The 24,640-nt window shown below is 42.2% G+C and overlaps 1 protein-coding gene across 1 annotated transcript in view; it reads right to left on the minus strand.

The window, feature by feature from the left end:
• LOC138296998 (fucolectin-like) overlaps positions 1-23,952 on the minus strand; it is a 115,518-nt gene extending 91,566 nt beyond the window's left edge. The window contains exon 1 of the mRNA XM_069236513.1: positions 23,630-23,952. Within this exon, the coding sequence (XP_069092614.1) occupies positions 23,630-23,952 (323 nt within the window). The remainder of the gene's footprint in view (positions 1-23,629) is intronic.
• Positions 23,953-24,640: the final 688 nt, after the last annotated feature.

Consider the following 24,640-nt stretch of genomic DNA (forward strand, 5'->3'; position numbering starts at 1 on the left):
CAAACTCCTGAGCCGGAGACCTCTAAGGTGCTGGCCATCTCCCCACTGACCCCATTACAACTTTCTCACTGGGCTGACCATCGGAAATCAAGGTCTCCCATAGGTCAGCCCAGTGGGAAAGGTGCAGCAGCATTGTTCCCAGCTCATAACTGAGCCGACGGCAATGCTGCCACAAGCAGGATGCACCAGCACCCTTGAAATGCAAACTGTCTGGACAGCCGATAGTGTGCGTTTCAAGAGTGCTGGGCAGGGTGACCCATGCACTGCCCATGCCTTTGGTATGGGCAATGCAGGGTCCCCCTGCGGCTCCCTGTACGTGTTCTCCGCTGGGCTTTTCAGATCGCCATGAAAAGGCTGGCAGAGTACAAGGTTGTAATCAGCACGGCAGTTCTGACTTCAGTGTTGCCGTGGCTGATTGCAGCTACCACCGCTGTCATCCCATCTGGATTACTGATCCTGGCGGAGACAGCAAGTCTTTTGGCAGTCCGACCACCAAACTCTTAATTTGACGGTCAGACCATCAAAGCTGCGTCAGTCAGGATCAACAGCACGAGTCTGGCGGTCTAGTGTCCGCCAGACTTGTAATTAGGCCCAAAGTCCTGGAGGCCCACTAGTAACATACAGGCCATGGAAAAATGTAGTGGCACTCTACTAGTGACTTACAAAATAATTAATTGTGCCAATTGGGTGTAAGACATTTTATAATTTTGAAGGAGAGAGCACAAGCACTTTCACAATGGTAAAGTGTGCAAGGTCCTAAAATCAACAAAAACTAATTTAGCACAAGATGAAGAGTCAAGACAAAAAGTGAGGGGGAAGACCATCAGGTCTAACTCACTTATGTCATATTTGTGCTCTTCTCCCACTACTTTCCCACGTTTGTAAGAAACTATGCATGTCAGCCACCATAGGAACTCGATTGCAGTACTGTAATTGTTTGCAACAGGTATGTAGATGACTCTTTTCGGGCAATTCAGAATCTGGCAGCAAAGATGATGCTCCGTGTCATGGTAATGCATTTCCTATTCTACTTAAGTTCCATTGACTACCTATTTAAAATCGTGTGAGCTTCCAAACGGTTTACACAGTATAGTGTTCCCTATGTGGGAAGGCTCCTGTTTCCATCTTGGTTATGCTTCTTAAAGACATCTTTCTTCTGCTTGTTCAGTTGGTTCTCTTAACCATACCTTGTACTTGTAGGAGTCGCCTTGGTTGTAGGGCATTTTCCATCCTTGTCCCTTGCATTTGAAACCTCCCCCAATCTTCTATAGTTTAGGAAAGACCTTAAAATTAGGCCTAGTGAAATGTTAATTTTTAATTAAGCCAGAGTAATTAGAGTAATTTCAACAATGACGCATTACTCTTGTGATGCAAAATTACCTGATTAGGCCAGCTTGAGTATTTAAGAGGAATTTGGGCAAAAATCCTATTGCAGGAGCAAAGGAACAAAGAACTAAGAAAGACCAACCAGCTGTTGCACACTGCTGTTCATGTCGTTTAGCATGTAGTGCTATTTTCGTAGCACAAAATGCATCCTTGGGCCCATTTTGGACACAAGCGTGAATTTTGCACTATTAAAATAGTTCTTAATGCTGGATTGCACTTCTCACGTAATTATGCATAATTCTGAGTAATTTTGTGGTAATTGCGAGTAACTAAACTAAAGAGTATTACACCCAGCCCTAATTAAAAAATTGGGTTTTCATAGCGCACTCTTTTAAATCCAACTCTAATTGCCTTCTGCTGTGGGGTGTCAATTGGAGGTGATTAATGTCTCTCTGAGGTATGGCTGGGTGCAGGGCATTTCTTTCACTTGAACATGCATATTTTCCATATTTACTCATGGTTTAAGCTTACCCTGTGAGTTTTAGGGCCTGATTATGAGTTTGGCAGTCTTACCGCCATTCTGCCACGGCGGCAGTACCAAGTACTCCAATGAGTCGATGGTCTCTCGTCTCCCATATTTAGATGTCACCTTTGGGCCAGCAGCAGGGTTTCTGAAAGTGAGGGATGGGCGCAGGACGCAGTCAACAATTTAAGAAATATTTTTTCCGGTGTATGCAGTTTCACTAAATAAGTGTAAAATGCACTCATATGCATGATGTGAAAAAATACCTTGTACGAGTACTTTTACATTGCTGGAGTCTGGACCATATGTGCCCAGTCCAGTCCATCGGAGAAAAGTGTAAAACTTATTTACCTGGATTTTGGCCCCCACAGGGTTATTTTTATTGGGGAATGGTTGCTGCTGTGAAGGGGGGTTCTGGACAAATGGGTCCACGTTAGAGACTGAAGAGAAAAGAAGGAAATCGGTGAGCTTCCACCACATTTTCTTCGATTCCGCCGTCTCAAAGCAGGCCGTCTCCCCGCTACAGTCGGTTCGACTGAAAGGCACTTTGTAATCTGGACAGCGGAAACCTTGTCTGTACCGCCCTCTGGCAGCTGCTTTTCCCCATGCGGCCATTGAGGCGGTTGGCAAATGGCTGTTGGACTCAGCGGGACTCCGGCGGTCTCTCCTTCAGTAACCTGCCAACATTGTAATACAGCAGGCCGACCGCCAACCAGGTGGGCGAGGAATCCAACACCGTTTCGACGGCAGGGCCCTTTCCGCCAAACTCGTAATCAGTTCCTTAGGGTCCACATTACAACCCTATTGGGCGAACCTGCCAGGAGCCCCCTGTTCCCGTTGGGAACATTGTTCCCAATGGGGTGACAGTGGTCTAAGTTGTACTCAGACAGGGCAGTGCTGAACTCAGCGATGCCTGGCTGATTACAACTTACCTTACTGCCAGCCTTATCATGGCAGTCAACCACCATGGAAAGGCTGGGAGTAATGGTGTGCCGGGGCCACAGGGGGGCCCATGACTGCCCATGCCCCTGACATGGGCAGTGCAGGGCCTCCCATGCCGTGAACCTTAGAAATGTGCAATGTCTGCTTTGCAGACAGTGAGCATTCCAAGGGTGCTGGGGTGTTAGGTATTGACCTCTGCTTCCTTAAGGGAGCTGAAGCCAATATCATAGCACTGTTCCCACTGGACAGCCCGGCGGGAACACGTATTACAATGTTCCAGCCGCTCAGCCTGCCAAGGACATTGTAACATGCTTGGGGGGCATGCCACCACCATGGTGGTGGCGTCCTCCCTGCAAGTTTGGCGGTCCTGCAGTGGGACCACCGAACTCATAATTAGGCCCTAAGTCTTTTTGGAACCCAAGTACATACTAATTCAACAGCCTCACAGTTTCACTGGCCCTGGTCTGGATTTACTGGTGTGGAAGAATCTAACCAAATTGTTCTGGGCAAAAAACCACATTGAAAAAATGACACAAGACTTTGGCTACAGTAGACTCATGCTGCTATTTTTCTAAGAGGGGGACGTTTACAGTGATTTTCCCTGCTAAAAAACCTCCCCTTCCCTCCCTCTACTCCCCACTCCATATTCCAAGCACCAGCCCTGCTTACATTTACCAACAGTGTAGAGCAGGTAGTAAATGCATGTGGTGAAACTACATATAGCAGGGCATTCTGCATAGTTTTATGGCCCCATTTCATGGGGTTCCACTCATAATTTAACTGTATTGGGCAATTAGACTACATGGAAACAGTAAAATCACAAATCTTCCAAGTACCCTGCAACTCATAATTTGGCCCATAGTCTTTGCGTCTGCCATTGGATTTGGCCTCAGGTCATATCTCCATGAAAGAGGTTGCTCTTCAGTTCCTGATGGTGACTGTGATTGGGTTGAGTCTCACGTCTGCATCCTTTCAACTTAGACGTGTTGATGGACTTGGTAAATGTTTTAGTGCGGAGGTTGACTCCCATTCCAAACCCTCAGCACTCTCGTTTTAGGGTGCGAGCATCAGCTTGACTCAGTCTCAGTGCCTTGAATTATTTTGATCATTGATGAGTTACTTGTTATCGTCTCAGTCCCTTTCTGGGTGGTTAACATTATCCCTTTCATGGCAATGACCTACATGGTCCTATCTCGTAAGGTGTGCAAACTTTCCACCATGGCTGATGATCCCTGTCGGACCACCCAATGGTGGATAAGACACTCCCTCAAAATGTCACAGTTGTCCTGTTCACCATGTTACAGTTGTTTATGGGCATGATGCACTTGTAATACAGCAGGCGGGTTACCTGCCACGTTGTGACAGAGCATCCCAACTGCCACTCTCTAAAAAAGTCCCTAATACGTTGTCGCCTATTCATATGGTTGGGGGCATCTTCGCTTGGTCATTGGTGTTTTCTCTTGATTTGTCGAAATGCACCAGCATCCAATGACTGGAGTAAGATTTTAAGTTACCCAAAATCAATTCCAGGAATGCAAAGTTTAACTGCAGTTTAATGCCTTATATCAGACATACCTAGCATACATTTGTTTACATAGAATGTTCCCAGCAGTGGTGCATGTGTATTTCTCATGTGCTGTTTAAATAACACTGATCCCATGCATATGTTTAGGGCTTGCCCATCTCTCAGAACTTACAGGTAAGAATTTGTAAAACACCTGAGGCAGATGACTGAATCTGGAGTAACAATATATGTTGGGTGTTCTGTATACATGATATATAACTGGGACCCAATTGAACACTTACATATGCATTCAATCAGTGAGTAAATAGGCCAGAAGTATGTCTACTGGATAAACAGAACAGGATGTGCAAGCTGAGTGTACTTTGTTAATGGAAAATAGAAATGAAAGAAACATTGTCAGTGGTAAAATGTCATATGAACTCATAAGACAAAAATAAGTTTACTCGGGTTGAAACAAGGTAATTAAATACTGAAGTGCTGTTCAGAAGAAACTGTATAGAATGTTGATATCAAAAGTGTTTGTAAACAAACACTATGCCAAATATACAAGAATATAAGTTGCTATTTGTTGATTTTGTAAATGTAATAAAAAAGACAGACTCATGGTGAAGATTTCTACATTTGGACTTAGTCCCTTTTTTTGGAACTCAAACGTCTCCATCGGGGTGAAGCTTGAGGCTGTAGCCAATGAGAGTTCCAAGAGGCCGTATACCTCTTTGGTGAAGGACTGCTGAACAGGATTTCCAGCTGTGGAGAAGAATATAGTGGGAGCAGCCATGAATTCAGGTCAACCAGCGATGCACCTTTGGCGGATAGACGAACAGATTGGTCTGGGTCTTCCCTTGGTTGAGTCAAAAAAGTGACACTCCAGCAGTGCACGGGCCTTGTAAATACTGTGTCCCCGAGTCTTTATTCTCAGGTTTTCCTCTCAGCTTAAACATTCTCTAGATTATAAGGTATCTGGACAGAGTGTTTCCTATAGGAGGTGGTTTGGAAGTGTTGAAATGGACCATTGTAGTCCAGTGGACATGACAAATTAGTTGGAAGTTTGCTGCTTTATCAACAATGATTGGGTGCAAATCCTTCCGTCTTCATTTAGTTGGCAATCACTGCTGGTCCTAGATAAATGGGTATTTATTATTATATTTGTAAACTGCTTTCAAAGATTATTATTAGCGGGACATGTGCTTCCATGAGCACTGCTATACAACAGTTCTTCCCTTGGTATTGGTGTAAATTTGATTCAGTAGGGACCTCAAAGATGGTTGGATATGGTTCCGGTCAGTATTCTCTAGTGTGCCAGTAGACCACGTACAGATAAGATTGTCTCAAATAGAGTTCTGTTTGACCACCACGTTATGGTGGTGTCTCTTTTATTGTTTGTAGCTAAAAAAGTAAAGCCAAAGGGTAAGTAGATCATTTGAGGTCACATTTCTTAACTCAGATAAAGAATTCATGACCCTTAGAAGGTTACTTCTGATCAATACACCATGGTGCCTTCTAGAAAACATATGTTCTTGTAAATAGAATACTATAATTACTGGGATCGAAAGGTGGTTGGTTATAGACCTGGGGCCTATGCAGATTATTACAAGTTAGAGCCCTTTCGTCTCCTATGTGGGTTCTCCTGGCCTTCTCAGCTATAGCTCTCAATGCATCAACAACTGTGGTGAGAGTTACAGTGCATTTTGAGAACTGCTCAACCAAGGGCCCAAAGTGTTTTTCATGATCTTATTGCAGGAGGACATTTCTTGAATCAAAGCCGAATTCAGAGTTTACTGTTGCTCTCCAATGATTTTGGAGGTCCTTTAGACTGGATTAAAGAGTGTAGGTGTAAGAAATTCATTGGATCCTTCAGTTTAGTAGTAGCAGACAAGATGCTTGTTTCGCTTAGATCTTTATCAGCACCGGGCACAGTAAATCTTAAAAGTCAAAGTTATACTTTTAAATGGGAGTTTGCATTGATGGGCTCATTAATAATCACCATGTGATTAGATTCAGAAAGTTCCACAGGCTGTTTGAACATTGCATGGTAGTGGACATGTCTGTCTGATGAGCTTGGGATTGCTGAGGAATGGGATGAGGCTATAACTGCTGGGCAGAGTGATCTTGAGGCAACCCAGGGCCCATAGGAATTTGTTGGTTATGCGTATGGTCCAGGCATAAAGACTGGCACTTCAAGTTTGTAATTATGTCCATTTTATTTGCCAGGGGAGGAAGAAACCTTGTTTGTGGATTTGTGTAATGGGCAGTTAAATAATCTGCTTCCCTCTGCAAGAGTGCAGCTGTTATCTCATTGGGTGGGTCATCATTTTGCTATAAGCATTGGCCTTTGTTTTCTTATTGTTGTGGGTTTTTGAAGATTTTCTGACAACTGTTCCACTCAACCCGATGTATGGATGGATGATTTATGGGCATTTGTTGCATCAGTAAGAATTCCTTTATTGGAATGAGCTAAAGCCAGAGTAGGAGTGCGCTAGTCTATGGCAAAAATGTGCCTATTATTTTCATCTAGGAAGTGCTCTTCCCTGAGTTCCATGGGCCTTGACTACATGCCTCACATTTTATTTAGCTCCTTTTACAATGTGCCACAGTGGAGTAAATCACTTCAGGTATATCAGCTACTTTGGATTTTGGTGCAGTAGTTCTTTAGTGAGTCCCTTACTGTGTCCTCCATTGTCTGCATTATCTTATTAATTGTTGCAATGTCTGTAGATACTTCATGCATCACCAAGATTTGCTCATCAAATATCAAAGATTTGCATGGTAAAACAGGGGCCACTATATCTAGTAGTTGGGCTAACTCTTTGCTGGGAGTAAAGACACCCAGATGTTTGCAGAAGTGTCAGTCTTCAGTGGACTATTTACACATGAGCCCAGAGGGGCAAGTGGTAGGTATCCACTGGTATGAGTACTTCACATCCAATTCTTAGGAGTCACATTCAGCCTTCTTGTTTGCAATAGTGCTTGTCCTTGATGAGGCTACATTGTGGGTATAAGAAGGCAGAAATTATGTATCATACAGAAGGGGTGAGCTGCAGTCTGGTAACACATTAGGCAAAAAGCTGTCACCATACTCTTGTTCCATGTGTACTTCCACAGCAATTCACAGGTGATTATTTACCACTGACTGGTGGAGGGATTTTGGGCACTCCTGTATAATAGTAGTATTGACTACTGGCTTTCTACAAGCTCCTACAGAACAAGAGACAGAAGAGTTAGAAAGTGCTCCCAGGGGAATGTCTTTCACCTCTGGTGTCTTTTGGACCTCTCCGAACACTGCAGTTGGCCCTGAATAGCTTGGTGAATAGTTTTCTTCCAAGTGCAAACAAGGAGAAGGGATGGAGAGATTATGGCCCATGCATTCAGGTACTATCATTATGGCATAATAGTTCTTAATTCTATTTGGTGACATTTGAGGCGGAGTTGACCTAGTATTAAGTCGACTATGGAACTGTGTTGTGGTGTGATTTTAACTGTGATGTACCTAATGGATTCTTGGGTACATCTCCAACCAGGCAACAAGGGGACTTGTAAGAAGGCAGCAGGAGCAGGCTCTGTTGTGGTGGCTATTTCTGACAAACTTGAAGTTTAATAAAAATGCCTAGAAAATTAACTGAGCATCGCGCTGTTTCTTAACAAGTTGCGCCGAGGGGAAACCAACTACTTCAGGACAAAGGAACCAGCTTTGTAAAGCTTTAATTGCATTCCGCTCACTAACCAGTGAGTTAAATTATTTTTGACAAAGCATTAAAACAGTAAAAAGACTGTCAAAACTATAGGAATTTAAAGCGACGTCAGAGAATTACATGTACCAGTGGGTACAAAACAATTAGAATAAAAAAAAGAAGAACTTTTAACAGCCACCACTACAGGATAAAATAATGTACTGCCACCATTCATTTTAAATGTTTAAATATTAGTAATTGTGTTTGAATAGTAGCAATGGCAGCAGGAAGCATTTTACCACCTCCACAGTTCCTGTATGATGCAGGGGAACCAATCTTACCATGGAAGAGATGGAGGAAAATGCTAGACTCTTATATTATAGCATAGGTGGAGATAAATTCTCTCCAGCAAGGAAACAAGCAGTCCTCCTACACAATTTAGGAATTGAAGGTTGTAATATTTATGAAACCCTTGATGAAATTACTATAGGAACAGCTGAAGATGAACCTCGTGATATTTTTTAGATGTCTATGATGATGTTGGAAAAACATTTTGGCCAAAAATAAATGTAGTGATGGAATGACATCAGTTCTTCTCAAGAAGGCAAGGGAAGACAGAGAAGTGGGAAACTACATAGCATTTTTAAAAAGCTTGGCACGCACATGTGACTTTGGAGAACTCACTGACTCATTGATAAGAGATCAATTGGAGCGTTGCATTAACAATCCACAAGTACAAGAGAAGCTACTAGGGAAGAACCCAACTTTGAAGGAAGCAGTGGATATCGTTGAAGGGATGGAACACACCACTGGTTGGGTTCGAGAGATGCATGAGAAACCCCTTAGTGCTAATGTAACTGAAGTGAACATGACCAGTGTAGTAGAGGATGAGTTTGATTTTACCAGTCAAGTGGAGATGCTAAGATTCAGGAACACACAGAGTAAGGACAGAATGAAAGGAAAGGCACCTAAAGACTCACAAGACAATTACAAAACCAAGTGCCACAGATGTGGTAATCCAACTAATTTTTCGACTAGTCTTGCTCGTTTTTCTCAGAACTTAACATGTAAAAGGTGTGGAAAAAAAGGGACACATTATTAAAGTTTGCAGGTGTCTTAAGATCAGTAATGTTGAATTACAGGATGTGCATCAACACGCTGTTTTATGCTTATCGCACGATAATGCCTATGAAATCCAGGGAAATGATGTGGATGTGGGTCATATAAAAATGCCAGAATGCCAGGTTACTATCGACGGCAAGGAAGCCAGAGTTCTTGCAGATTCAGGTTCACAATATACATTGGTGGGAGATAAGAACTGGGAGTGCATCTTTTGGAAATTGGATATACAATTAAAAAAACCTGACATTAATCCAGGAGGCTATGGAGGTACCAAGATTGCCTTCTTTGGCTACACCATTATGAGGATCTATTTCAAGGGACGAGAGACAGTTGGGAAAGCCTATGTGGCTAAAAGAGGTAACAACCTATTGGGTTGGTGCCACCAAAAAGATTTGGGTATCATATTAAATCTGAATGCCACTGATCAAGTCATGTTAGTAGGAAATGTAGGTGATGGAGAAGATGTCAGAGAGTTCCCTGATGTGTTTACGGATCGACTTTGAGTGCTCAAGAATTTCCAACACAAGATAATCCTCAAGAATAATGCTATGCATGTAGTTCATAAATTGAGGAAGGTACCTAAGTTCATGTTGAGTTTATTGGAACAGGAATTAGACAAACTCAAGGGAATGGATGTCATTGAGGAAAGTGAATCTTCAGAATGGTTGGCCCCAGTGGTTTTGGTACCAAAGGATAATGGCACTAAGATCAGGATGTGTGTTGACCTGAGAGATTTGAACCAACGTATATGGGTGGATCAACAGCCTCTACCCAATATAGCTGAGACATTATCCATGCTCAAGGGAGCTATAATTTTCAGTGAGATGGATCTGTCAGCAGCCTACTACCAAGTGAGGTTGCACAAGGACTCCAAACATCTCACATAATTTGTGACACCACTGGGAGCATTCAGATTCAAAAGGTTGCCATTTGGGTTAGCATCGGCAGCAGCTTGTTTCCAGAGATTGATGAAGAAGGTTCTAGAAGGGGTTCATAATGTGTAGTTTTTTCAAGATGATATTCTCATTTTTGGAGAAAATGAATTGACTCATGATGTAAAGTTCAAAGAAGGTTTAGAGAGACTAAGAGATAATGGCCTTACTGTAAAAAGAGAAAAGTGTCAATTCAGAGTTAACACAGTGCATATCTAGGACATGTGATATCTAGGGTGGGCATTAAACCCAAGATGAGTCTAACTGAATCAATTGTCAAGGCGCCCACTCCTGTTGACAAGGATGACGTTCGATCCTTTTAAGGTCTAGCAGAATACTTTTCAAAATTTGTTCAAGGTTCTGCTCGTATAGTTATGCCACTAAAGATGTTGCTCAAGAAAGGGAGCAAGTTTGTATGGTCTGATGAGTGCGAGAAGGCATTTGTATGTGTCAAGAACGTCATAGGCAATATGCCAAATTTGAACCAATTTGATGTGACTAAAAGAACCATTCTCACCACTGATGCAAGTCTCAAAGGGTTAGGTGCAGTTTTGGGCCAGGTAGACAATGGGGAAGAGATGGAGATTGCGTTTGCCTCTTGTTTTCTGAAAGGAGCGGAAGAGAAGTATTCCGTCCTTGAACCAGAGGCACTTGTTTGTGTGTGGGCAATTCATAATTTTAAGATCTTTTTGTGGGGCCTACCTTTTACACTAAGGTCAGATCATAAGCCATTAGAGCAAATTTTCACATGTAAGGGGTCAGACAAAGCCACTGCCAGAATTAAAAGATGGTTGGAGAGTGTGCTGGAGTTTAACTTCAAGATTGAATACCTACCCGGACTGAGGAATGCCACTGCGGACTGTTTGTCTAGATTACCTGTTGAAGGAGATGACTCAATGGAGCAGAGTGCTTCAGTGTTGTGGGTGATGAAGTCAGCTTTATCTCAGGAGGAGTGGTGTCGAGAGAGTTAGAATGAGGCTGTTTTAGCAGATATAAAGTGCATGATAGTGAATGGATGGCCTGATTGGAAGAATCTGAATATGGAAGTACAAAGGTTTTGGGGAGTGAGAGATAAATTAAGCATTTTGGATGATCAAGTGTTTAAAGGTGAACGTGTGGTTCCACCAGAAGGGCTGAGAGATAAAATAATGAATCTCGTACGTGAAGGACATTTAGGCAAGAATCTTACTAAAGCCAGATTACAAGAAAAATATTGGTGGCCTGACAAGGAAACAGAAAATGTAGTGAGAGATTGTTGGTTGTGTGTGAACAGTGATACAACCAAAGTGGTGAGAGTAGCAACTTTATCTCCCACGGAAGTGCCTGAGGAACCTTGGTCCAGACTTGGATTGGATATAATGGGGCCTTTCAATTTGCTAAACCCGAATGAGAGATATGTATCAGTTCTGGTGGACTATAAGTCTAAGTGGGTGTACGCTTGTTGTGTTGGATCAATTATACTAAGACTGTGATAGAGTTCTTGAAGGATGTGATTGTTTTGGAGGGCATTCCCAAAGTGATTGTTACAGATAATGGGGTGCAATTTGTTTCTGATTAAATGAAAAAAAATTTGATGGATTGGTCAATTGAACATCAGCGTACAGCACTTTATGCTCCACAAGCCATTGGTCTTGTTGAAAAAATGAATGGACTTATAAGAGATTGTGCTCAGTTAGCCATGAAAAATAGAGGAGAGTTCAGAAATATTTTGAGTGATAAGCTGTGGGCCCATCGCACTGCTCCAATTTTGTTTGACAAAGGAATCTCCATTTCAGTGTTTGAGAGGACGAGGACTAAGTTGTTCCCCAAGTGGTTAGGATGCTATGGTAATGATGAGAGTGCTGATGGCCTCAGAGTCTGTGTACATCAGGGGAGGTATAAAGAACAATTTGATAACAAACATGGTGAAGTGGTCAGGAACTGGAAAGTAGGAGAGTTGGTGTTTGTAAAGAAACCTCTGTGGTCATTCAAAGGGGAGCCTAAATTTATAGGACCATTTCGCATTAAGGAACTTAAGAAGAATGTAGTGATCCTAGAAAATGGAGAAGTTTGCAGCATGTCTAGACTGGCTAGGTGTGCTTGGAATACTAAATTGGTGGAAGCCAAACTGTGTGCTGATGAGGTGGGAGACAGTGGAGTAACCTTACAGTATCATAATTCTGCTTTTTCACCCAGGGAAGTTCACACTCGAAGGAGGCCAGAGTATCTGAAAGACTATGTGTGATCATGGTTTTCCACATTGTGTTGTACTTTTATATTTTAAACAAAGTATGTGAGTAATGTTTTCAGCCTATTGTATTGTTGTAAATTTAGTGTAATTATTAATTTTTGTTAAGTATTCATTTGGGGGGAGGATTTGTTGTGGTGTGATTTTAACTGTGATGCACCTAATAGATTCTTGGGTACATCACAGAGAATGTCTGCAACGAGACAACAAGGGGAGTTGGAAGAAAGCAGCAGGAGGAGCAGGAGCGGGCTCTGTTGTGGCTCTGTTGTGGTGGCTATTTCTGACAAACTTGAAGTTTAATAAAAATGCCTGGAACATGACCTGAGCATCGTGCTGTTTCTTAACAAACTGCTTGCGAACAGAGGCCTCTCAGGTACACAACAAATAATTGTTTTCTTTTTCTTTGGGAGCAGAAAAGCGATTATGGATTGATGTACCTAGCTGAGGACTAGGTGGTGCTCTGTTTTTTTACCTTTTTTCTCACCGCAGTTTTCTCAATCTTTTCCCTTTTGGCTGCACTCTCAACATTGGTTTCATTGATTGTAGAGTTGTTCTTGTTGGGTTCTGGCTTGTAGTTCCTGACTTTGATCAAATCGCTCCTGGGGTTGTTCCTGCAGAAGATGGGTCTCTGGATCACTTGTGGACACCAGATGTGAAGCTTGTGCTCTTAATATAGAGTTTTGTCTAGAGAGTCTCTTTGTCTCAATTAAAGCTGCTGCTTTATACTGTATTTTCTCCCAGAGTGTAGTGCTGATTGTTTAGATCATGCAAGGCCAGATGATCCAATTATTTGATGGTGCAGGATAGTGGAAGCAGTGAAAGCAATGCGAGAGCCGAGTTCTGTAAATAGTCGGATCTATAAGGGCAAAATACTTGGCTACAAGTCGCACCACACTGGGTCCACCTTCTTAGAGTGCTTTCCTCCATCCACACCAACTGAGTGGCTGCCACCTCTGTCACCATCTAACAGTACATGAGACTGGCTTCCTTAAATCTAAAAGAGTTGGGTGGCAAGCAGGATATAGCAAGCAGTTCAGGGCAGGGAAGGGGGCTGCCCCCCAGGGCACGAGCTCCACTAGCCACTTCTGTAGTGGTACTCTGTCCAAGATAAAGGCGAACTGCCTCAGTCTTTTAGGTCCTGTAATTCCTTTGGCCCTTATAAATGCTTTGCATTTACTTATGGCATGGGTGCCATTGTTTTTCACCTCCTCTGCTTCAAAGACCCTGGCTATAAGTCACTCACTAACTCCTGGTGCCATCCACTGGCCTAATAGCTGACTTAGGCCCTCATTTCAACCTCGGCGGTCTCTGGAGGAGACCGCAGAGGTTCCGTCGGGCCAAAGACCGCCACTGTTGGCAGTCTTCCGCCAACCATAATATGACTGCTGCCGACCCTCCGCCCTATTTTGGATGGAGAGCCACCAGCGGCCATACTAGCGGTCGGCGGTGTAGTAGAGGCTGCTCCTCCATCACCGCCACATCATCAGAACACCGCCCACCGTAATACGACCCAGTATTCGGCGTGGCGGTGTTCTGGTGACGGGGTACTGGGGGCGGAGCAGCCCCCATGGATCCCGTTCCCTTCCGGAGGATCACCAGAACAGGTAAGGTGATCGTCCGTTAGGAGAGGGGGGCGGGGGGGGTGATGTGTGGTGTGTGCGTGCATGGGGGTGTGCGTGTGAATGTGTAGAGGGGTTGTGTGATTGCGTGTATGTATGCAGGGGGGGTGTAATGTGTGTATGGGAAATGTAACATGTATGTTTGTGTGCATGTGTGAATGTGTGTCCGCATGTATGTGTGTGAGTGGTGTGAGCATCCGTGTAGGAGGGTGTGGGGGGTATGTTTGGGGGGTTCAATGGGGGTCGGGGTAGGGAGGGGGTCCTACTACTTTTAGGGGGTAGTGGGGGGGTCGTGGGTGTTGGGGATGGACTCAGGGGAGGGGGGAGTGCGAGACCCCAATCAGTGCCAGGGAACGAATTCCCTGGCACTGATGCTGCATACTGCCATGGATTTTGTTGCGGTTTAAAACCCCACAAAATCCATGGCGGTATGCGTGGTCCTGATACCGCCGGCGGACTAGTGATGGCTGCCGGGCTGGAGACCGTTGTCTCCAGCCTGGCGGTCGTTACCGCCGTGGCGGACAATGCCGGACATTGGCGGTTTGGCATATGCCAAACCGCCAATGTCATAATGGGACGGTAATGACCACCGGCCTGTTTGCGGTCTTACCGCCCTATTTGCACCATCCGCCAGGGTTGTAATGAGGGCCTTAATGCCTTGACTGAATGCCATTCCAATGCCATTCCTCTTCTCCTCATCTTCCTCTCTCTACTTCACTCCTCTTCCTCACTTTTCTCTCCTTCTTGCCCTCTGACCCACTCACGTGCCTAGACAGCTTACCAAGCGTCTTCAGTTGTGATAGTGTCTGGAGGCATCCAATGAACCAGTCCAAGGTGAGGCAGGGAACTGAAAGCCGAAGGTATGAGGGCCAGAAACAATGACATGCTAATGAGCAAAATGGCCAGAGATAGGGCTGAAAATGCACACAGGCCCACTCGCCTCCCACCCCACACAGCAAGATGCAGCAACAGCAAGGTGCAGCATTGCAAAAGGAGAGAACCAGGAACTGGGAACCGGAGGCTGGAGCGGCAAGAGTGGAGATGAGTGGGTGGACGTGGTAAGCATAAATCATGTAACATTCATAGTTGCACCATACTCTCTAGGCTGTGGCAAGCACAGTCCAAAATGAGCACATAGACAGAAGGACTGATAGCAAGAGGACCCAAATTAGAGATCCCAAAGATTCTTTAAACGAGGACAGTAACAGTGACCTACCAATGCCCCAAGGGATTGCCAATACAAAATTATGAGAAAAACTTGAGTTCCCAGGGATAGATGACCTAGATTAATGTGCAGTACTAACATGCCAGTCATGCCAGCTTATCAGTTAATCTGAGCAGCCAGGTTATCATAGAGGAACAGGGTACAACCCATGAACAAGGGTCAGTACAGACTTTTGTGCCTTCCCAGATGGAAGACAAGTACTTGTTAACATTGACCCCTGCACTAGATTCTCAGCTGTAGAAAGCTTGGTTTCAACAGCTTTTGAACATGTTTGACCTAAACCCAGGTTTTCTATATTGCAATAATTAACACCAGACAATGGGCTGCTCTTGGACGTACGTTTCAAAACTACCTCCTATGCTAGGTGGCAAACCCCTGTATCCCGAGGCCAATGGGGAAATCGAATGATTCATGTGAACCCTCAACAAAGCACTCTGGATTGGAGTAGAGCAATTCAGTCCATTTATAACTTTCTAAGAGTTTATTACAGCATTACCCACTGTATCACTCTATGAGCACCGACCAACCTGATGACTGGAAGACTCTCCTGGCAGCCCCACAGTGGCACAACTATTTCTCTACTGAGTTTTAGCAACCATACTTCTTTAAAGGAGTTCAGAGCCATTTTCATCATGTCTACTGCTGTCACATGCAGTTATGTCACTGCTCTTCTATTATTTCACAAAGTAGGCATGCTTGTCAGTACTGGGCTACACTTATCTGGACCCCATGTTTTTTTAACAACTCTACCAATGTACTAAATGTTCAAGAATTGCTCCCAGGTTATTGCATACTTCTGTGTGATACTCTGTATTGTGTGTGATCACCATCCTCAAAACATTCATCTAGGTTTGTCACCACAGCTTTAGTCCACACCTCCATCTCCACCTTTTTAGGCTGTGGTATTCCGGTGGGGCCCAGAGTGGTTGCTCTCAGGACATCATTCTAAGCCAGCAATATTTTGCTACCATAATATTTGGCTTAATAAGAATGGAAGAATGTGATCTCTGGACTGTTCTCCATACATGGACTGAAATTCTGGGTATGCATTATCTGAGACCCACCTGGCCACTGATTGAAACTGGGCTGCAAGATAACATAACGAATAACGTGGTACCCCTAGATCCCTCTCCAGCACTGGCAATTGAAAATTATGCATTGAATACCTGTGTCTGAACCCATCCCAGATGAGGGTCACTAGCAAACTATAAAGGTACAGGAGCAAATGAGTAATGTCTAAATTATATCTGTAGTGGGTAACAAGCAAATGTCTTGGCGAGTTGGTTGCCATCGCCAATCACTGCACAGAGGTACAAAAAGGAAGAAAGAATCACACAAATCCAGATTGATGGCTTTACAGATGAAATTGTTTCAAGAAAAGGAAGTGGAATGATAAACCAAATGGGAAAATGGGGTGGACAAGGAAAGGTGATGAGGAGGTTTTGGCCAGGAAAAGGGAAGAGAGGATGCAAGACTTCAAGGTGGTTCATACTTTCATTGTAGTCAATTATTACATTAGAATACAAGATTGCTCGAATGTAGGGGCTGTTAAATAAAATAAACTTACACTTATGAATAATTTAAATGTGCAATTTACTCTTAACCTTTACAGTAACTTTACTACTTTAGGTTGTTCACAAAATCCAAGTGAAAATTACTCTAAAGAGTAAATTTACGCATCTCAGTCAGATTTATGAGTGTAAGTTACTACTGTCAAGAAAAAGAAGAAAGTCCAGCACCACACATGGCCAATCACTGGTACAGCAGACCCCCTCCAACATATATGAACGGAGGCAAAAACCTAAAACAAAACTCCATATGAAATAATGTCATATTACATGAATAATTTAAAATATAAGTAAATACAATATAATGTTTTTAAAAAACCTAAAAATAACACATATTTTTTATTTCATTATAAAATATTCTAACAACCGTTCAATAATTTCTAAAATAATGCCAGACTAACTTTAAATAAAATATAAAGAAAATACTTTTAATTGATTCTATACAGTATGTTCAATAATTACTAATGCATGATAAAAATATATTTTGCTACTTTAGGTGGGAATGTATTTCTTATTTTTTTTTAATTCAAATGTGAGCCAAATAATTTTAATTTAATATATTTAAATTTATTTCATTTTTATTTCAAAATTAAGTCATTAATGCTAAAAAAAACCTCATTTGTTCTACATTTAAAATACAAAGATAAAATTAATTTACAACGGTAGTTACCTTAAAATAGTTTTACTAACTTTTTCCAAGTTTATTATACTTTTAACATTTTCCCTATATTTTACTGTATGGAGATCTCCGCCAGCAAGGTGCGGATCTCCCTATGGTAAAGTATAGTGGTCGTTTAGATCTACAACCTAATTCCGTGCCTCATTTGGACTTGTCAAATAATGCAGTTGGAATTTTCATGTTTACAAAGGTACACCATCACATTCCTGACCCAGCTTCTATTACTTTAGCATCGGCAAACACTGTTGTTGAGCCCAACCTCGCCTGCAAAACTCCTAGGATGAGACCTTTTATTCAAATTAAATTGTACCATTTACCGTGCAAGTCAAGGAGTTTACCTCAATAAACCTAAAATAACATAAATTGAAACATTGACTGTTCTTTGTATATCAGACTATCGGGATGGACAGATCAAAATGTACAGTAAAAAATCATCTGATTATTTTTTTAAACAAGTACCTTCTTTTTTATGGTCTGAACATGCAAATGATGTTGATAATGCACTTTCTGCAGATCCTGTCAAAAATTAAGGTCATTCCTATGAAGAAAGTAGGTTGCATTCCACAGTATCCTCTACGTCCAGATGCCAAAACTGGAATTTAATTCCTCATCAGAGTGCTAATTAAACAAGGAGCTTTAGTGCCTTCCGTAATCATATGTACTGCTCTAATTCTTCGGATAAAAAAGGCAGTTAAGAAATATTATTATTTGTGAAACATCTATGGGTGATGGATAGTGTTGTAATACCCAGTTTCCCTGCAGTAGCCAACCTTGCTAACATTCTACCATGTATTCCCACCTCTGAAAAATAGTTTACATTTGTTGACCTACGTTCTGTCTTCTTTCTCATTATCATTCACAAAGAAATTCAATACCTCTTTGCGTTCCATTTTGGCAGACGCCTGCTATTGTGGTTAAGACTCTCCCAGGGATTTACAGAATCCCTTTTGATCTTACACCTTTGTCTTGCCGTAGGTGTATGCTCTTGTTCAGTATGTTGATGATTTGTTCCTTGCTTCTGCCACTCACGACCAGTGCAAGGTTAATTCAGTACATTTGCTCACTGAATTGGCTAGAAAAGAGCAGAAGACTTTGAAAGGGAGGCTGATTGCAGTTTTAACTTCCCCATTTTCTAAATCTAAGTCACAATATCTCTACTGGGAGGCACCACCTGTCTGCATTTGGTTAGAAGCCATCTGTAAGTTACCACGCCCAGTTATTATTTCTCAGGTACACACTTTCTTGGGGATGGCAGGATAATGTATACCATGGATTTTAGGGTTTGTGAATCTGATTAAACCCCTTCAGGATTATGTTAAGAAAGATAATCCAGATCCCTTGCAATGGACAAAGGAGGCAGAGCAAGCATTTCTGAATGTGAAGTATTGCCACTCCCCCTGATTTGGAATTCTATGTATTCCAAACCCTTTTCTTGCATTGTCATGATCGAAATGTGGGTGTTCTTGAAGTATTATTGCAAGACCATTGTGATTAAAAAAAGTCCATTGCATACTATTCTTTTGTTCTTGATCCCTTGATTTCTGCCAACTTGCCTTGCTTGCTGTTGTGCTGTTCTTGGGTCCTACATTATTAGTTGTTGTTGCTCATTCTGTAGCTGCTCCACTGCTTACCATGAAAACTCAATATTTCTCCACTGCATGTTTGTCCCAATATGAACTATTGTTACTCTCTGGCTCTCACATTAGTCCAGCCCTGTGTCCCCCAAACTGTGGGTTGCGACCCACATCTGGGTCTCAAGATGATTTTTGGATGTCTACATTCTTGGCCACCAAAGTCCTTATAACAGGATCATGTGGTTTCTTGATACTAGGCTGTCTGGAATTAGGATCACAGGGACAGATTCAGGAATATCGAGGCTGGCTTACTTTTAGCACAAGTAATCAGACTATAGTATCATTTAGCCCAGGACAGAGGTGCCTGGAAAGTCCTGGTTGATGGCTTATACCCCAAGAGCGGTAGTAGGCATAAGCAAGTAAGTTTCAATTAGTGGCAAAAGTCCCAAAGGTATGCTTGCCAGAAATTGAACTTTCAAAATGTGGACCAGTTCTTACAATTGCAGTAGATGTACAGTGTGAAAGGAGCGGCAGAAGCAGTCCATGTTAAAGATGATGACAGAGTTTAGATCTCCATGGTAGCCATAATGGCCAGCTTTTTGTGCCTTTGGCCATATGTAAAAGGACAGGCACAAACAGATTTGTCATTGGAATGCCCATTGCAAGTATCTGCTGTGTGCAGCAATGAATGGAAGGAGAGGAGGGGGAGCTTTGTATAGAAAAATATAGGCACCTGAGTAGAGCAAGGTAAGGAAAGTGAAGTAAGTACTAAAGTAAAAGTAATTTAGTTCTAAAGTAAACTAACTAAGAATAAAGAATGACTGAAACATTCATCAAATCCCGGAATGTGGTACTGATGGCTGGTGCAACACAAAATAACTAATGCAGCTTACCAGGAAGAGAAGAAAACTAATGTTAAAAGTAAGGGACAGTTCATAACCCTGTACAGATGCTCTGCAGTATGTCTTATATATGTGATCAGAACAGGAACCACGCCCCAGAATTATGCTTGCTCGGTTTTATTTCAAATAATACTTATTTAAATTAGGTACTTAGGACAGTGAATACCCGCACTCTTCATTGCAAGATGACAGCTGCATGACTCTGATCCCGAGTAGGCGTGTAAATTGTAAACCTTGGAATACAATCTGCTGGAAAGTATGAAGATCTTGGCACATCCCTGCTCCAATGGCTATTTCTGGGCCAGATCTGGGATCCAGCCGAGCCAGTGAAATATGCTGAATTTGTCCTGGTGTCATTTCCCAGTGTCATTTTCTGACACCGGGAAATAATTCAGCAACGCCCACACGTTGTCTGCATTCAGTTCGGAGCAGCGATGTGCAGGCGGGGGGGTGTTCTATTTTAACATCTAGCTGGGTTCAAAACAGAGGTCTGATTTAAAGAGCTATTAGCCTACCTTTTTTAAAATAACATCCTAGGTGGGAACTATCTGGAGCCTAATCCCTAGAGGCCACTGTAATGTAAGGAAACAAAGGCGCACAACTTGTTCACAAGTACCTAAAAGAAACCATGGGATGTTGGTTTCTGTTTGTTAAATTTCATTATTTAAGAGATTGGCTTGCACTGGAAGAATGCAAAATGTATCTGTCCGCAACAGTAATTACACAAATACTGATTTAAATAGCACCTACTCTTTGCTTTATGTAAAGATTTTATAGCACTACTCATTCCACTTTAAGTTGTCAAAGCGCTTTAGATCACATACAATTCCATTAATTTAAGGGAATAGCCAGAAAAATAAAATGCCCCCCACTTTGAACTATATGGCTGCCAAAAAATTAGCAAACTATGGATCCTGACCCTTTCACGGAAGGTCCCCTGGAGTTGTTCCCCGAAGAAAAGTTACCTTCCTTTGTCCTCTATGTCTTTAATTTCTATGTTTCTTTTAATCTTTCTTTTGTTTCTTACAAAGGTTCTTTCCCTCCTGATGTTCCTTTTTCCTTATTGCATTTTTCTTTTCTTCCATGCTCTCATTTGCCTCCTGCATTTTCTCAAAGACTTTCATGATTTCGCTTCCTCTATATGACCATGTTTGGCTCCCTTGCCACCCCTTGACAACCATCTCATAACTCTTCATGGTATCGTTCTAGCTGTGTTATTATTTTGTGCTTTTGTCTTCTGACTCGGAAATCTCAGTTTAAAATTAATAACAACCATAAAAAACAAGTGAAAGTGTCTAGTGATCCCCGCTTAGGTTGGTATAGTGGGTGTTTCACTATGCTCTTCCATTAAATCATACAGGCGTGTCCATCAATGTACAGAAAATGTTACATAAGACGATGAGGGTTATATAGTGTAGGAATCGCATATCATCCATACTTGTAGGCATCATATATTAAGAGTAAATATCTGGAAAAACTAAAAGTCAGGATATAAAATATAACACTGTGATTGTGGTTGTCTGTCCTAACAAGTTTGAGAAAAAACAATAAGGATCAAAACCCAGGACTTGTAATTTGCATGCGGGTCTTGGATGCTGAATCATAGGTCACTGTGCTATATTCGAAGATTTACAATTTATGAACTGAAAGTAACAAAAAATTAGCTCAGTGGCAAAAGCAGTACCTATGGAAATAAAATACAGATGTGTGATCTGCATGTTACACGATGTGCTTTGCAGCAGGCACATTAACCTTCTAAGCTACTTTGTGAGTTAGAACTGTAAGTGGACAACACACAGAACTCTCTCAGAAATGTGCTAACAACTAGAGTTCTCTTACCGCTATTTAACCCCCCGGGGTACTGCCACATGCATTAGGAAATGTTGTGGCACAAAAATGGAAATTTTGTGGCACACTATGGCTTTTCCCAGCATTTTTTAGGTACCTTATTCTAGTGACATTTATTAGTTATGACCTAATAAAAAGGGAATCTGCAGGAATGAAACATGGTGTATGCTCTCCTAATCACACCACTATTCTGCCTATCAACCATGCTCTAATCTCATCCTCCAAGACTTAAGAACAAAGCCTTAACCTTTGATGTCAGAAGGAGATAGCCATCCAGTCACTGAACTGCATAGCATGACACTAAAAAAAAAATCGGGGATCCATCCAAGCTTCACCCTTGACCAAATTGTGTTATCTTAGGCAAATACTTTATGTGACTAAGCCTCCCTTTGTTCATTATCACATATGAGAGCACCTTCAAATATGTGAATTCAGAATGTGTGCAGTACAATAATCTCTATAATATATGATATAATCTATAATGTTGCTCCAGCTTTTCTACCTATAGGGAGTGCATGCAACCAACTTAGTTATCTGTTAGCATTGAATTGTGTTTCTCAGAGTTTCCAGAAGATGAGTAGGAGCTCTCCACTTGTATTGAGTTCTCCTATATTTGATTTTTTTTACTACTCCTTGAGCAGACAGAGGGATGGATGAAGCGAGGAGTAGTAAAAAAAAGTTAAAATATAGCAGATCTCATTACATGTGAAATAATCGTGATCCTCTTCTGGAAAATATTGATACAGGCCTGGCGTCCTCGCTCTCCCCACTCCCTGCTGCAAATCCAGTAACAGGAAGGAGGAAGATGAGGAGAGGAAGGCCACTTTACATTATGTAGAGCACATCATGGAAGGGTGGGGAAGCAGCAAAAGACACGCCCCTCTGCTGCCTAGCAATGCCATAGAGTGATGTGTTCCCAGTCAGCGGGCAATAAAACAATCAATAAATTATGGAAGCAAAAAAATGTGTTACTATTTCGGTCACCTGTACATGAAATTGAGGGTTTCGCGCATCTTGACCAATTTTGCTATAACATTGTGATTCAGGAAATCGCATAAAGCTGGGGGGGCTGGCTGTTAAAATTCCCAATGTTGATGGGCACACAATCCCTGCAGCATGTGCCTTAACCCTGTAAGGTATTTTACAATGCAGTCGCTTTGTGGCCAATTAAGTAATCTAGAACAGATCTACTGTCACATAGTTCCTTATTCCAAATTTCTTTGAAACATGTTCTTTTAAAATACATAAGGACCAAATTTAAGAAGGGCTTAGCGCCAACTATTGCTACATTAGCGTACATTTTTTTAAAGTTAATGTGGCAATGGTGTGGCGAAAATGCTGTGCCATATTTACAAAGTGGTGCAATGCATGCATTGCACCACTTTGTAAGCCCTCGCGCCACATTATACCAGGCCAGGCATAATATATTTAAGGGGGGCGTTCACCCCGTTGGGGGCCCACAAAAATGGTGCAGTGGAATCTCTGAGATTCCACTGCACCATTTTTAGTGGCATTTTTAATGCCTGCAAAAGGAGGCAGAACATTATTTATAATGGGCCTTTATGTACTTTGTAGGATTAGCGCCAAAACGTTTGGCGCCAATCCTGCAAAGTACAACATTAGCGTAAATACTTATGACGCTACTGTCCCTAACCTGCGCTATGGTGCGCAGTATGTTAAATACAGCGCACACATGGTGGGGTTAGGGAGGCGCAATGGGACGCAAGATAAGTGGCGCTGCATGACACGAAGTGCCACTTTTCTTAATTCTGGGCCTAAATATATAAATTGACTGCCAGGCTCTGTTTTTCAAGCTCCACACCTCCTGACTCCATCCTCTGTCCTCTGCTACACCATGACCGCCAATTCATACAATCATCACTACACCGATCCAACAAGCAGTGGCATCTGTAAATAGCAACTAAAACTGAACAAAATGTTCACTTTACCTTGCATTGCTATTTCCATGGTTTGATAAAGAATTTCCAATAAGAATTTCTGCTCCCATCAGCCTTTCATGAAATGTATCTCTGGTGGTGATGGCAATGGCGTTAACTCGGTATGGTCTCAGCAAATCCACCCTCCACCAGGGATTATATTCTGCATCTGTATGGGAGCAGGACCCATGGAAAAAATTGGCATCCTGATTTCCATCTATTGCGTTGATCGCATCTGACAGGAAATCTTCACCGTTGCCGTTTTTAAAAAGTACACTTGACTGGGTGGCTCGCCCACCCAAAGCCACATTTTCACCTGAAAGTAGACAAAACATGACGTGAGAAGAGACCTGCTGTGTGTTAAGTCACTGGTAAAATCTTCAGGACTAAAACATATCTTTATGTCATGACATTGGTAAAGGGAAAGCTCAACAGTAATTAGAAGGGCCTGTCAAGCAAGGATTGCAGGGTTATCTTTTGATGGTACCAGATTCACAAAAAAATGTATTACCTCACAAGACTGCGGCTAGATATTGTACATCACATTGTGGCCTAAAAATCTTTCCTTAGGCCCATGAGATGGGAAATCTACACAATCTACTATGCACCTTGTTTTCTTTTGTAAATTATATGGTTCTGTAAGAAAGCATAGTTGAAACGTATAAACTTTTGAAGTACATCAGATTAATTTGTAGCCCTGCATTCTAAGGCACCTGAAAAGTAATGCTTTAAGCTGCTAACCACAGCTTTTCTGACTCTTTGTCTGACTACATTAGAGTGGTGCTGTTGTTCTGAGGCTGTTCATAGCTGCCAAGTGTGCCCATGGCAAATGTTTCAATTCAAGCCAGCCCTGACTTTTCACAAGGCGTTATATTGTATTCTGGGACTTGACATTTTGCTGTTACCATTGTAACTATTAAGTCAAAAGCCCGAGCAGTAAAGTATAGTTGGGGAAATCATCATGATTAGGTATTGCACATAACAATCAAAGAATTGTGAAGGTAGGTGCAAAGTCGCCTGTCA

The sequence above is a fragment of the Pleurodeles waltl genome, chromosome 5, assembly GCF_031143425.1.
Source record: "Pleurodeles waltl isolate 20211129_DDA chromosome 5, aPleWal1.hap1.20221129, whole genome shotgun sequence".
NCBI classification, from domain to species: Eukaryota; Metazoa; Chordata; class Amphibia; order Caudata; family Salamandridae; genus Pleurodeles; species Pleurodeles waltl.